Source organism: Calidris pugnax, unplaced genomic scaffold (genome assembly GCF_001431845.1).
Source record: "Calidris pugnax isolate Ruff unplaced genomic scaffold, ASM143184v1 scaffold273, whole genome shotgun sequence".
Classification (NCBI taxonomy): Eukaryota; Metazoa; Chordata; class Aves; order Charadriiformes; family Scolopacidae; genus Calidris; species Calidris pugnax.
In genome coordinates this window covers 10882581-10895440 of record NW_015094508.1, presented here as the reverse complement: position 1 = coordinate 10895440, position 12860 = coordinate 10882581, and the positions used below count along the sequence as shown (strand labels likewise).

The following is a 12860-nucleotide window of genomic DNA, read 5'->3' as shown; positions in this document are numbered from 1 at the left end:
GCTAATGCTTAGAGAAAGCCTGAGGAATTATGCATATGTGATGATTATATTTTATGCACTGCTAAAATGCATTGTCCTCCTGGGGTGGAAAAGGACTTTTAAGGACTAGAAGGGATGTATGTATCTGTGTTAATAGATCCGTCCTGGCATTTCACAGTGAAAAAGGTAAAGCTGTATGCATAGTACATAACTAGGAAAGCCAGGCAGCGCATATGTCATCTCTGTAAAACATTGATAAAATCCCACATTCAGATAAAATGATAATATGGCTATATAAGCTTCTGAAAATCAAATAGCAAGGACATTGGTCTTATTTGGAAGACCATTCCGCGTTTCAAGGACTATAAGAAGGGTTTCAGTCTGTATGAGAATTTAAAGGCCCCAAGAGAGTAGTGCTACAGGGAAAACAACCACTAGAGGTGTGAGAAAGAGAAAGCAGACCTTTCACGCTTGAATGGTTTCATCAACATATCATTTAAAGCACCATTTATTTAATTCTGAAATGTTGTTTCACATAGCTCACATAAAGAAAACAATGGGAATGAAGTTCATGATATTTATTGTTTTTTTACCATAGTTCTATGGAGAAATGGGTGAATTTTACAACATGCTATCAGCAAACGTTCTTTCTTATTCATGGGTATCAGAAATGGACAACTTAGCCTTCTTTTTCCTAATAACATATCTTTCTTTTACAGCTGGACGATCTGAAGCAAGGACATAAAAGGAAAAACCACTCCCTGCTACTCTGTAAGCTTCATTTCCTGCTGAGCCATTTTGATAACCAAACAGAGGGACTGATATTAATGGATAATAACATGAGAATACCACCGTTTTCAGTCATTAACTGCAAGCAGGCATCACATTTTCAATTTCAGAAAGCTATTAACAATATGTATGGCTGAATCAAGAAACTAACCAAGGGATCTGCTGTTATCACCTTGACCAAATTGTTTCATTTCACTGCGGCTATTACTCTTCATACTCTGTGTGCACACTACTTAATTTCAGTTCTAGATTTTGGGGTTACGGGGTCTACTTCTTCTAATGTGTTTGCACAGTAAGAAACAAAATGAGATTTAAACCTTCATTGGAATGTCCAGGTGCTACTTTGATATGAATTAAACAATTACAAACAGTTAAAAAAGTAGTCACATCTTATGTATAACAGATGGGCTTTGGTGCAATTAGAGTCTTAATGGAACACGAATGAATAGCAAAAGCTTTGCCTGCAGCTTGGGAGAGGACAGATGCAGTCTGAGGCAACGCTGGCTTCTGCCATAAGCTGTATTTCCAGTTATGCTGACTGCAAAGTGAAAGAATATTTTGCATAATGGAATTTGCATTTTTTTTTTTGCTGTTTAAGACAACCACACAAATCACACAATCACTGCCCCACTGCTCAGTGACATTCCACTCTCTCATAAACATATTTATTGGTTACTTTCTTAAACTCTTGCTAGAGGCTATTAAGAGTACTTGCCAGTAAGATGTTAATTTAAATTGGGTAAGTATTCCCAGAAAGTCAGAACTGTTAGCACAGTCCTGGCACTGTATGGCACAGCTGTACGGTGCTAAACAGTTTGCATGTATGTAGAACACATTCCTGAGGTGATGCCTGAGCCAGCTGTGTTGGTCCTGGTCACTATAAAAGGGTGGTGTGAAAATGAGTGTATGTTCAGAGCAGAAGGTGGCCAGGAACCCAGAAGAGATGGGAGAGTCACTGTTAGAAGGACAATGGGAAGAGAAGGGATCAACTCCCCTCCAGGCTCTGCCTGGAAATCAGCTTCCCAGTTTTCAATGCAGAAACTGGAACTCTGTTCTGGTGTTTGTTTGGCTCTACGTAAGAAGCATAACCTTGCTTGATGTTCTTAGAAATAGTCACGCCAAGTCAGAGACCATGCTGCTACCTCTCGTGAATATCTTGATTTATTTGCTAACCTCCTAGTATCTGGTGGCAATAGTTGTTTTCACAACTGCTGTGAATGCCTCCTTGAAGCTCTTGGTGTAGCTCAAATCGCATTCTGAGCTTCACCTTGGAAATGTGTCTTGTGGTTGCTCCTCAGTTCCTTTCTTCCCCTGTGGCAACAGCTTTCCAGAGTGTCTCTCTATGGGCACACGGGACTCAGAGCTCAACACATTAGCATCTTTCCTTCCATTTTGTTGCTGTGCTGCTCTGTTGTGCTGAACTAGGCACTACCATTTCCTCTTTGCAGTGGGCTGGGGAAGGGCAAGCCTCAGGAAGCAGGTTCTGATTTAAAAATAATATATCTTACTAGTTCATTGACAACACCACTGAAATAACTGGAGGTAACATACCATTTTTATAAAGAAAGCGTATACAGCAGGAATGAACTGATAGCTAGTTTTGTTTTCCTAGAATTTCAGCATTCAGCTGACACTCCTTTACCATTAAAAACAAAACAAAAAAACCACCCAACCACCCCACATCACCAAGTATTGTTATTCAATGTTTTCTTACTCACTGTACAGACAAGACTACATACTCTGGGAGACCTGCCCAGGAGGATTGGGTAATCAGTTTAAAAATGACAGGCTGACAGTTTTAGTCCAAAAAAATAACGCCTGAGCAAATATATGTAATTACACTGAGGTGGTACACCATACCCTGATGTGCTTGAAGTAATTACAGCCATTTGACGTTGTGACATGGCTGTTTGAGAGTTCATATAATGCGGTGTATTATCATTACCAATAATGCATCGTATTACTGTGTGTTGGTGGCACTGAGGAGTTAACACTGTTCATCCTACCATGTGGATAACATTTCAACGTCTGGAGGGTCAGTGCTGACTTCTCTCAGGGATCTCCTGTAAACAGAAGAAAAGAATACTCCCCAGCAGAATTCAGGCTTGTAGAAATCCAGATGGCTGCCAAATCAAAAATGTCACTAGGATGTTTTTCTCTCTGAAAGTTTTCTCTTGAGCTGAGACATGATTTCTGTTATGAAAATATATTTAAAAATAGTTTGAGAATTAGTTTCTCGGACTAACTCTAGGATTGAGATTGTTAGATGTGCTTGAAAGGAAGTAGTTCACACCTGTGATCGCATTTCTTTGAAGGTCTCTTTGTTTAGAGAACATTTTGACACAGATCTCTTGATATCTCTCAGCTTCAGGCAGCTGAGGAATTAAAATTTTTCAAGAAGAATGTTTGGAATAGAAAAATCAGCTTGACTGTCAATGCAATACTCTTTCATAGTTAAATAATACAATGTGGTTATGCATAGCAACCAAGAGACAAAAAACCCCAAACTCTGTTCTGTGGAATGCAGAATTTGTCACGCTCTTGCAGATTGTAAACTTGCAGAAATGCATATGAATGTCAGAATTAGCTTGATGTTCTGACGGAGTTGAGAAGATGGTCCAGGAGATAAGTAAAGCTTCTGCTCATGTAACGGCATATTCAAAGAAAACTGTAAACAAGTGCAGGTTAGTGCAGAAAGGAAAGGCTTTATTCACATTTTAAATTGGGATAATTGAAGCCATCAATTGAAACAATTCATACCTGTTAGTTTGACTTGCCTCGACTGTTGGTTGAACTTTGTCCAACATTTGGGTTAGTAAACTAGGGTTATGGACAACATAAATAAAGGATTTATGCTCATATGGATTTTATTTCTGCGGCTACATGTGTCTGGGTGAAACAGTAATACAAGCAACTTTTCAGAGTAGGCTGCCATCTGAAACAGAATGTGTCTATTAGAACTGAACTCGTCCTAGAGCGTTCCAGTGGCCTCCATGGTTTGAGTTGATAATTTTGTTTCAGCTCACAGAGGACAGTTGTAAGCACTGTTAGCATTGGCCTTTTAAATCTTAAAGGCAAATCAAAGAAAAGAACACAGAAACTTGTGATTTATATTTTACTGCAAGAGCTTCCCATTTGTTACGAATGGAGAACGTGACAATCCACCGCCTCCTCAGCACTTTCCTATGGTTAACCTGTAAATACAGCTCTGCATTCCCAAGTGCTGGCCACCCATGTAAGGTCCTGGTCTGATTGGTCCAGGAGGGTTCGCAATGATTCCAAGGGTGCGATTAAGACACCCAAACATCTTGTTTGGGTGAAAATGGTGTGCTGAGGTGCTTACCAAGTGATGCTGTGCAAGAAAAGTTGTGCTGACCTTATGTACCATACTTGGTGTCCCGCCATGGGCAGTACTAGAGGGCAGCAGCATTTTGATTTGGACCAGCTAGGGGATGTGAAATGAAACTGTTCTCTGTGATAATGGCTGCAGCTCTCCTGTGTGGTAACAGCCATTGTTCAGTGACTGTTGCAGTAAAGCTGCTGTAGGTATTATATGATGACTTCAGTTAGAATTCACAAAACCTGTCAGGAGAGCAGCTGGAACATGCTCTTTACATATGAGCTTGTTTAATCTCTTTTCTGTTGTTTGGGATGGCAGAGTGCAGAGTGGTATACTGTGACTCCAAAATCTCTGCCTGCTCTCTTCCATACTCTAAGGAGATTGAGGAGACAAGAGGACAAGAAAGATCAAGGAGACAAAGGAAGAGCTAATCTCAGCTGGCAGATAATTTACCCAATGCAGCTCTCTCTCTTTCCTAGCCCAGAGCGTAATCACATGAAGTAACTGACATGAAGAAGGTTGTCACTTAATTTTCCTGAAGATAAAGGCTCTTTCTCAGTCCTTAACTGCTGCTCTGGGGCTGCGGTTCCTGGCCAAGATCCCCAGCGTCCTATGCGAATTGTCCATAGCCGTGGGTAGTGTTGCTTTTCAGACAGTTAGTGATAGCACTGTGATGACTACACACTCCCCAAAGCAGGAGCTTTGCAGCCAAACTAGCCAATGTGGCTTTTGGCCAAGAATAAGCATAGGCCAGTGGCCAGATCTGCTGTCAGACTCTGACTCTCTGCACTGTGCCCCGAGGAGAGCGATTTATAATCTTTGCTTTTCAGCCCTTAATTCACTTTCTGCATTTTTCCACCTGATTGTCATAAGTACTCAACACTCACAAGCAAGTTCCCATAAGGACGGAAAACAGAAGCCACGTTTTGGAAGGTTAACACCTAAGCACTGAATATAGCGCTCCAGCCCCAGTTCTCAGAAGCCACTACTGGAAATTTAGTCTATAATCTTTTTGCCATAGTTTTTTTCAGATATGTCATTGGGATAATATTATTTACTACCCTACTGGGAAGGTTTCGGTGATGGAGTGATTACTTTTCACGTGCTAAATTTCATTAGAACATATAAAAATATCCTCCAGTTTGTTACAAGATCTCTGTGGATATTAGTAACCAGGTGCTATCTTCACATAAAAGCTGAGAGGAGAATGAAACCTCTGTGAAAGCAGACTATCTTCCTGTTTACCACCTTACCAGAGAGCACCAGAAGTGTGCAAAAACTGGTGCTTGCTTTTTGCCATTTAGATAAAGAGCCTACCCTGGTTCCTGCCACAACTTTACAGTCTTTTGGTCTGACATGTGCTGATCTTATGTTTACAAAAATAACATTGAAAACTGATGTTGATAGATCTGACAGTATTGATGCCAAATGAAATTTTCTTTGTGAAAAGAACTTGGAAAAGTATTTCTTACTTTTGTGAACTGAGAGTCTTAGGACCTCACAATTACTGAGGTTAAGAAAGTGGTGTCTGAATTATCGATGAGTACTCCAAAGAAAGGAGTAATATACCTGAAAGTCCTGACACATTGATTTTTTTTAATTTCTGAAACTAAGTAGTATGAACAATGTAGGGGAGAGACTTGAGCTGTGCTTTTAAAGCACCTATAAATGCAGCATTTAATTAAGGGTACAGTAGGCACGTGTGTAAGAGTAAAAACAATAAAATCCTGATGTAAATACATTGGGCATAAAACAATCCCAAAAGAAAAGAAGGAAGTAGAAGGACAGCAAGGGCACAAATTGCTCCTCGTGGCCTATGCCACTGACAAGCCACAACATCTCTGAGGTGAAATTTCCATGCATGTTTATTATCATGACCCTTTCAGTGGGTATGATTTTGTGTCTCATGAAGAAACCTAAGCAATGGCAAATTAGAAGAGCTTTCCCAAGATACGTCTTGGAACCCACAATGAAAATAAGATGACAAATTTATTTACAGGAAAATAAATCTTTTAAAAATATTTTGCTGAGAGAGGAAGACCGCAGGGACAGAGACAAACTTCAAGTGGCTTCAGTCTGTCGTCTCTAGGACATACAAAAAAAAATGCTTAAATCAACAATGGGAGGAAAATCTGTATAAGATCACAACACTGTGGAAAAACACTAGACACTCTAACAGGAGAGCCCAAAGCACAAAAACAGTTTTAGAATTTTGAGTATTAGAATTTTCAAAAGCATCCAACCCCTTTCTGATAGATTCTCTACACAGAATGTCTCTTTGGATCAACGGCTGGAGGGTGAATGAACCTTTAAGAAGCTACAGTCTCTGCATCAGAAAAAAAAGTACATCTGTCTGGTGCTAGGAGTTGGACAAAACAGGAGGCAGAGCCTCCCTCTGGGTTAAGTCATCATTTAACAGTTTGGTTTAGCGGTTCTTCATAATAAATCTCTGCCTTATTTTGAAGAGTCTGCTACAAATAGTCACTTCAGAAACAGGAGAGGATTGGCAAATTTAGAAACTGAAAATGCAGTCTTTGCAAGCATATATTCAGTATAGCCTTTCTGGTTAGACCCCATATTTTTTGCTTTCTCATATATTTACCCTCAATTTCTGTGTACGAAAGATACAGTCCCATTTCTCTTCAATCATTTAAGTGCGGCCAACTATTCATGCACTCTGGGAAGATCTCCCTTCATAGTTTTCGCTGTACATACAAAGCTGCTTTCAGCTCAGTTGACAAGTTGAAATCATAGCTGAAGTTTGTGGCACTGTGTATAAGCAGGGAATCTGCTTCTCCTGCTCTTTCCTCTCAGTTGTCCTCTTACCCAACTAATCTTCCTGACGTAATCTTGATAGGGAAGGCTATGACGGTGGGGTCTTTTGTAGTGGTGATGATGGCTACAGAGACATATCGGGAGGGCTGGACTGAGCGTTTTCTTAGGGCATTGATGTGTTCAGACAGCTTTAGTCCAAGGAACTCCACCACCATCCTTCTTCCAAAGGATGGGATCCCACACGCTGAGCACAACAACATGCACAAACGTGGAGGAGGGCACATGTGCACAGAGTCAAGTACTCCTCTTGGACAGGTATGAACACCCCCTTGACTCTGCAGGTTCTTCCTGGTGTTTGCAGGGCAGCAGAAGGTCACACCACGTTACCAAGTGCCCTAGAGCACCATAAACAGTGAGATGGGGAATGGAAAGTTACTGGAGGAAGTTTTACATTGTAGGTCTCTGCAGACCTTACTAGGCTCAGTAGCAGCTGCAGAAGGCAGGCCCTCAACAGTGTTGGCTGTCAGGGAGGGAACACTTGAACTTTAGGATCCTGATGGGCCTGGAGTTTGTTTCTTGGCTCTGTGTCAACTGCTTTACATCAAGTGCTGCTTGCTGCCCATGGTTGGAGGTGGCTTTGATGCTGGACACCTGACAATATCTGGTCTAGACTGCCTCTGTCGTAATGCAGAGCTTTTCCACCAGTAGGGACAGCACAGGAAAATCTTTGCTTTCTCTGAAACTAGGAAAACTGTATGAAAATAATGAGAGAAAAAAATCCACTTTTAAAATACAAAGGCAAATAATATATGCATTCAGTACTTATGTCTTCTTTGAAATCGTTATTATAATGCAGATGCAGAGTAACAGTTCTGATGACTCATGATGACAGTATGATCAGATGGGCTCTTATAGCCCGGTTAGAATTGTTTGAAAAGTTTCTATGCTTTTATGGCCTGAAGTGGTAACTAGGATGCTTCTGGCATTTTGCAGAGGAAAAACATAGGGATTATGCAGACTTGTCTTTGGTGGTGGTAAAGAATGCAGTGCATTTGGGGTGAAGGGACAGAGATCTCTACCTTTGGCAGCGCATTTTGGGTGTTTAAAATGCTTTATTATGACTGAGTTTTAGAGCACATTGCTTCCTCTTCATGTATTTATACATGAAAAATAGCCTGCTCATCAGATGCTCTGCTCATCGATAGAAAAGCCTTTGAAAGATCCTCATTATAGTGGATGATCCTTTGTTTTACATTTGAACATTTTTCTCTATTTTAAATAATGGACTAATACTAACCTCCTGCACAGTATACTGGAAGAGTGGACCACTCCGTTTAGTATCAATGTGTAAGTAAATGGTCCACTGGAATAAAGACTGCACCATTTTAAAAAGCATTTTCAAATTCTGTTAATAAGAAGTGTATATGGAATATAGAAAATGTTCCAGTGAGGAAGAATATTGTGTATCCTGTATGTATACTTATTTTCTTAGCTCTCTGTGCCAAGCCAAACTCCCCAGGCACCTGAGTACAGAAACACTCCATGAGTTAACACTCAACTACTGCCACAGAAGAATGTGCCAGAGATATTTAATCACTAGACAGAGGAAAAAAATAGTCTCTGTCATGACCTACTGACCAGCCATTTCTTGGCAATTGCTACGCAACTGTGTTAGCCTTTTATTGTCTCTCCTGCCATTATCTTCCAGGAAAGGTCCGGGCAAGAGGTCAGTGTAGCTTAAGTAGGTATTGGTTCTTTTGTTATCTCTCATGCAGTATGCGGCAGTCAACAGTCTGCTCTCCTCTGAAGGTGAAAGATTTCAACTTAATTTGGCTTATTTATTTACTGTAAAATTTGGCTATCAAGATGAAAAGATAAGAATAGTTCCCGGTGGGAACATTTCTGGAATAATTTTTAGTGCTTTCTGCGAGCATTAATTTTTAAAAGATCTATATTTGGTAAATTGTGAACTACTTCTTTATTGACAGTCCACAGAAGAAACACATTAGAAAAGCGACTTGGATCTTAGTTCAGATTACCCTGCGTTTAGTCTGCTTCTGTTCAGCTAACTACTGCATTCTAGGCTTACTTTTCAACAGGCAATTTGATTTGCATTCCTTTCCTGAAAAAGCCTATTTCCCAGGTTGGAGACCCCAGGAAAATAAAAACATGCCTAGAAAAAGATGAGGAAAAAGGGGGGAAATGATAGGAAAAAATCAGCTAGCAGATGTCTCCTGTCACACAAAATGATTGTACAGAGAGGAGGCGGTGATTTCTAGCTTCAAGACTGCATGTGAAATTCTGCATTTTTGAAAGAATTTCATTTAAAAGACAGCGCTATCTGATATCCAAAATATTTCATTATTCAGGTTTTTCCACCCATGCTGCATTAACAAAGCACTGCTGAAGAGGTAAACCTGAAAGCTCATTACTTCCTTTCGGGGAGTGGAAGTGTCCAGCCCAAGGTGTGGGGGAATGTCTCTCCCTTTCTCTCTTGCTGTAATGTTTGAAATTTGTTCAAGGCTCTATGGAAAGCCAACACAGACTGCTCCTGTACCTTTGTCTCCAGCATGGAACTGTAGCTGCCAAACAAATGGGCACCACCATAGCATTTGTATGATTGCCAGCAGGCAGCCCAGGACTCCCCTGGACAGGCAGGGTAACACAGGAGGTGAGAGAGAGTTTCACCCCCTCTCTCAAAACCAGTAACAGCAACAAGGATCCCCTTCTACTCAGGAAAAAATGGAGTCGCAGGACATGACCTGCCTCTCTTTGATGGCAAAATTCCTGGTTTTCTCACCCAGTCACATGATCGATGGAGTTACAAACATTTGACCTCACTGGGATTTCCTTGCTGTGCCATTTGGTCTTCTCTTCCTTCCACACACTGTAGCCATCATCAAGCAGTGTGTTAAACTAAAGATAATTAATTTCTGCCAGAGTGGTTACTTTGGGCTCTCTCTCTGGGAAGACAAACCTCATTCTTGGGATGACTGCACTGACACTTAAGGTTAACATAGGGGCTCTTTGCTGCCAGCCAGAGCTGTATGAATAAACCATCTGCTCTGTACCAGTCTGCATTGAAGTTTGGATATTTCTAGGAACTGACTTATGAACCACTTGCCTCTTGTGTGAGGCCACAGGGAGAGGTACAAAAGGGCTGGAGTCAGAACAGAGAATTTGGGGGTTGCAGCTGGTGGAGTTCCGGGGCAGGGAAGCTTAGGGACTCTGGAGAGCACACCAGCTCAGGCAGTGACCCTGTGGAGCAAATACCAGTCTGCTACGCTGTAGGAAGGACTCTGGACCTTTCAGTGAGGCTGGACTGAGCATGACTGGTCAGGTGCAAAGACACAGCATGCCAGAATGGATTTTTCCTCTAAGAGACCGTGCTTTTGTCATGCTGTAGTTTTTCCATCCTGCCTCAGACTAGGTTGCCTGTCAGGCCCAGGCACGTGAGCTTTTTACCCTCGTGGATTTCAGCAAGAAGCTATAGGTTTACATCACTTATTGAATTTGAGCTTTATACCCTGATGTTTGTTTGGATTAGATGTTTAAAAAGAAAATATCCTTTTATTTGTGTGCAAAAGTTCCCTCTTCCCTGTATTGCGTCAAAGCAGCTGCTGTTGTGCTCTGCTTTTTTTCTTTCTGGGACTCTCTGTCACAGCCACCAGCTGTCCTTCTATTTACAGTCATTACTGCAAGGAAATTGGAAACTACAGCTACTGGGACATCACTATTTTCTCTTTCCTGTCAGGTTCGTCTTTTATTGTGACACAGCAAAAGAAATGTTTGTACAGCTAGTAAAACATTTATCTAGAGGTAAACAGAAATGCCATGTCCTGGCTGAATGAGCTGCTGAGGTAGAGCTAATGCAGGACAGGTTTGCTAGCAATGGTGGTGATACAGATGGGGTGACAAAAGGGGACGAAGCCCACAGCCCCTCTGTAATCAGAAGTGGGGAAGCCTCCAGAGTAATAGCAGCAAGATTTAGAGAAGAATCCTGAAGCAAGCAGGGGTTGATGGGTTGATGTCTTTGTCATCCTCTAGGAAAGGACAGTCTTGTGAAATGTTTAGTCAAAGGCTTACAGCAATTGCGAGGCTCTTGACTGAACAGCAGTCTGGTTGGATTTCCTTCAGTTCGGTGATCAAAGTGATGAAATAATGGGTAATAACTCAGGACCAAGCAGTCCTTGTTTTATGAAAATAGCAACACACAATTGCATTTTTGTCAGTGAGGAATACAAAGAATTACATGGAAGAGGCATAAATCCGTCTGTGCAATGAGCAGTTTTGACCAGTGTGTGCTATAGCCCTGTATGTCCCACAGGGATAAGTGTTTCATTGTACTTTTTTAGCTTGTTGAATTCACATAACCACAAACTTACAACGTAGAGAATACGTGAAAAACAAAAGCAAAAAAATCGCTCATTTGATAAAATGGCCTTTTATTGTGAGCTTATCATTTTAACCTTAAAAAGATACGTTGATGGCACACAGCCTCAGAATCAGCACCTTTGCATTTACAAACTACAGAGAATCCCCATCATATTATGTTTCTCTAATTCTGACTTCTAAATCATGCAGAAAATCTTACTCTTTGTTCCTGTTTTCTGTGAAAGGCTTAACAGCATGTTGCTGTTGCAAGGTTGCATGTTATGAGGATTTCATTCACAAAATAGATTTACAGCACATTAAATATCGATTTAGTAATTTCATCATAAATTAAAACTATAATGAAAATGCCTTTATAAATACACAGTGCCGCTTTTGTGATGTGCTACCCTTTCTTGTTTTTTGTTCATTTACACTCCAGTTCACAAGAGCATCATTAGTGCAAATTCATGAGATTTTACTGTACACTTATCTTGTAACAAGCTCTTAGATATATTTCAGCTGGTCGAGGCCAGCGTAATGAGTTAATTTTCGGCATCTGGTTTGGCGAGGGATTCCTCAAGCTCTTCTGGAGGGTTAAATTTCTTCTGGCTTGGGATAGCAGGTAGGACACGGCTTGGTTTCAGAGGCTCTCCTGATAGTCCAGGCAAGAGAGAGCAGAGCAAATGACTCTGAGAATGTCCCCTTTTCTGGGATCTGGAGGTTGGGGCTGGTGGGAGAATAACTGCATCGGTCCTTAGGGAATTTAAAGGCAGGGACTTAAACTTCTTAGCACCCTGAGATGGTAGCTGAACTAGAGGAAAAAGAGAAAGAGAGAAAAAGAGTGCACAGAAAATGAAAAGCATGGCATTTTTACAAATGAGTTTGCTACTTTCTTTGAACTGTTGTTTGGTTGGTTTGTGTTGTGTGTACATAAACCTGCATTTAAAAAATGTGACCCAAATGTGAGTGAAAAATCACTAAAGCCTGACAGGGCTAAGCTTCAACTGAAGAAAACAATTCCAGTGTTAATTGTGTTTGGTGATCAGTAAGACTTGGTAAGTTCAAAGGTGTACTTTTGATAAGCAGAGAATCTATAGTCTGTCTGAAGGAGACTTGGTCTCTTTGTGGAGATTTCCGCAAGACATTTTTTCATCAAAAACCACAGGCTGACTGAAACAGGAAAATTCCATGGGAATATACTATTTTTAATAAAACCTTTGTGGGAGGATGGTCTATTACCTAGGGTAAATTCTGATCACAATCTTAGGAAGATGAAATGGGAGAACCTGGGACACTCTGTCTGGGTTGCTCTAGACACAGTCAATCATGAAGATAAGCCCACAGGTGCTCTGCATGTCACAGGCCACAAAAGTAGCCCATTGCCCTGTAGCACACTGAGACCTGCACTGAAATAGAAGAGCCACAGCTGTTTTATGTCTTGCGTGTGTTGGCAGTGTGGCGGTGTGCTCTCCCTGGTTTGCACCCCCCCCCCTCTCGGCTCCTGCCCGGCCTTGGCCACCATGGCCATCACAACAGCAGCTGTGATAACTTGTACCCAGTCTCTGGGGGATGGCTGGCAGCATAGTCAAAATACTGTCTGGAG

At 41.2% G+C, this 12860-nt stretch overlaps 1 protein-coding gene across 2 annotated transcripts in view; it reads right to left on the bottom strand.

The window, feature by feature from the left end:
- Positions 1-11339: 11339 nt before the first annotated feature.
- ANKRD55 (ankyrin repeat domain 55) overlaps positions 11340-12860 on the bottom strand; it is a 49329-nt gene continuing 47808 nt past the window's right edge. For both annotated transcript variants that reach the window (XM_014964941.1, XM_014964942.1), the window contains exon 11: positions 11340-12068. In XM_014964941.1, the coding sequence (XP_014820427.1) occupies positions 11800-12068 (269 nt within the window). In that variant the 3' untranslated portion in view covers positions 11340-11799. The remainder of the gene's footprint in view (positions 12069-12860) is intronic.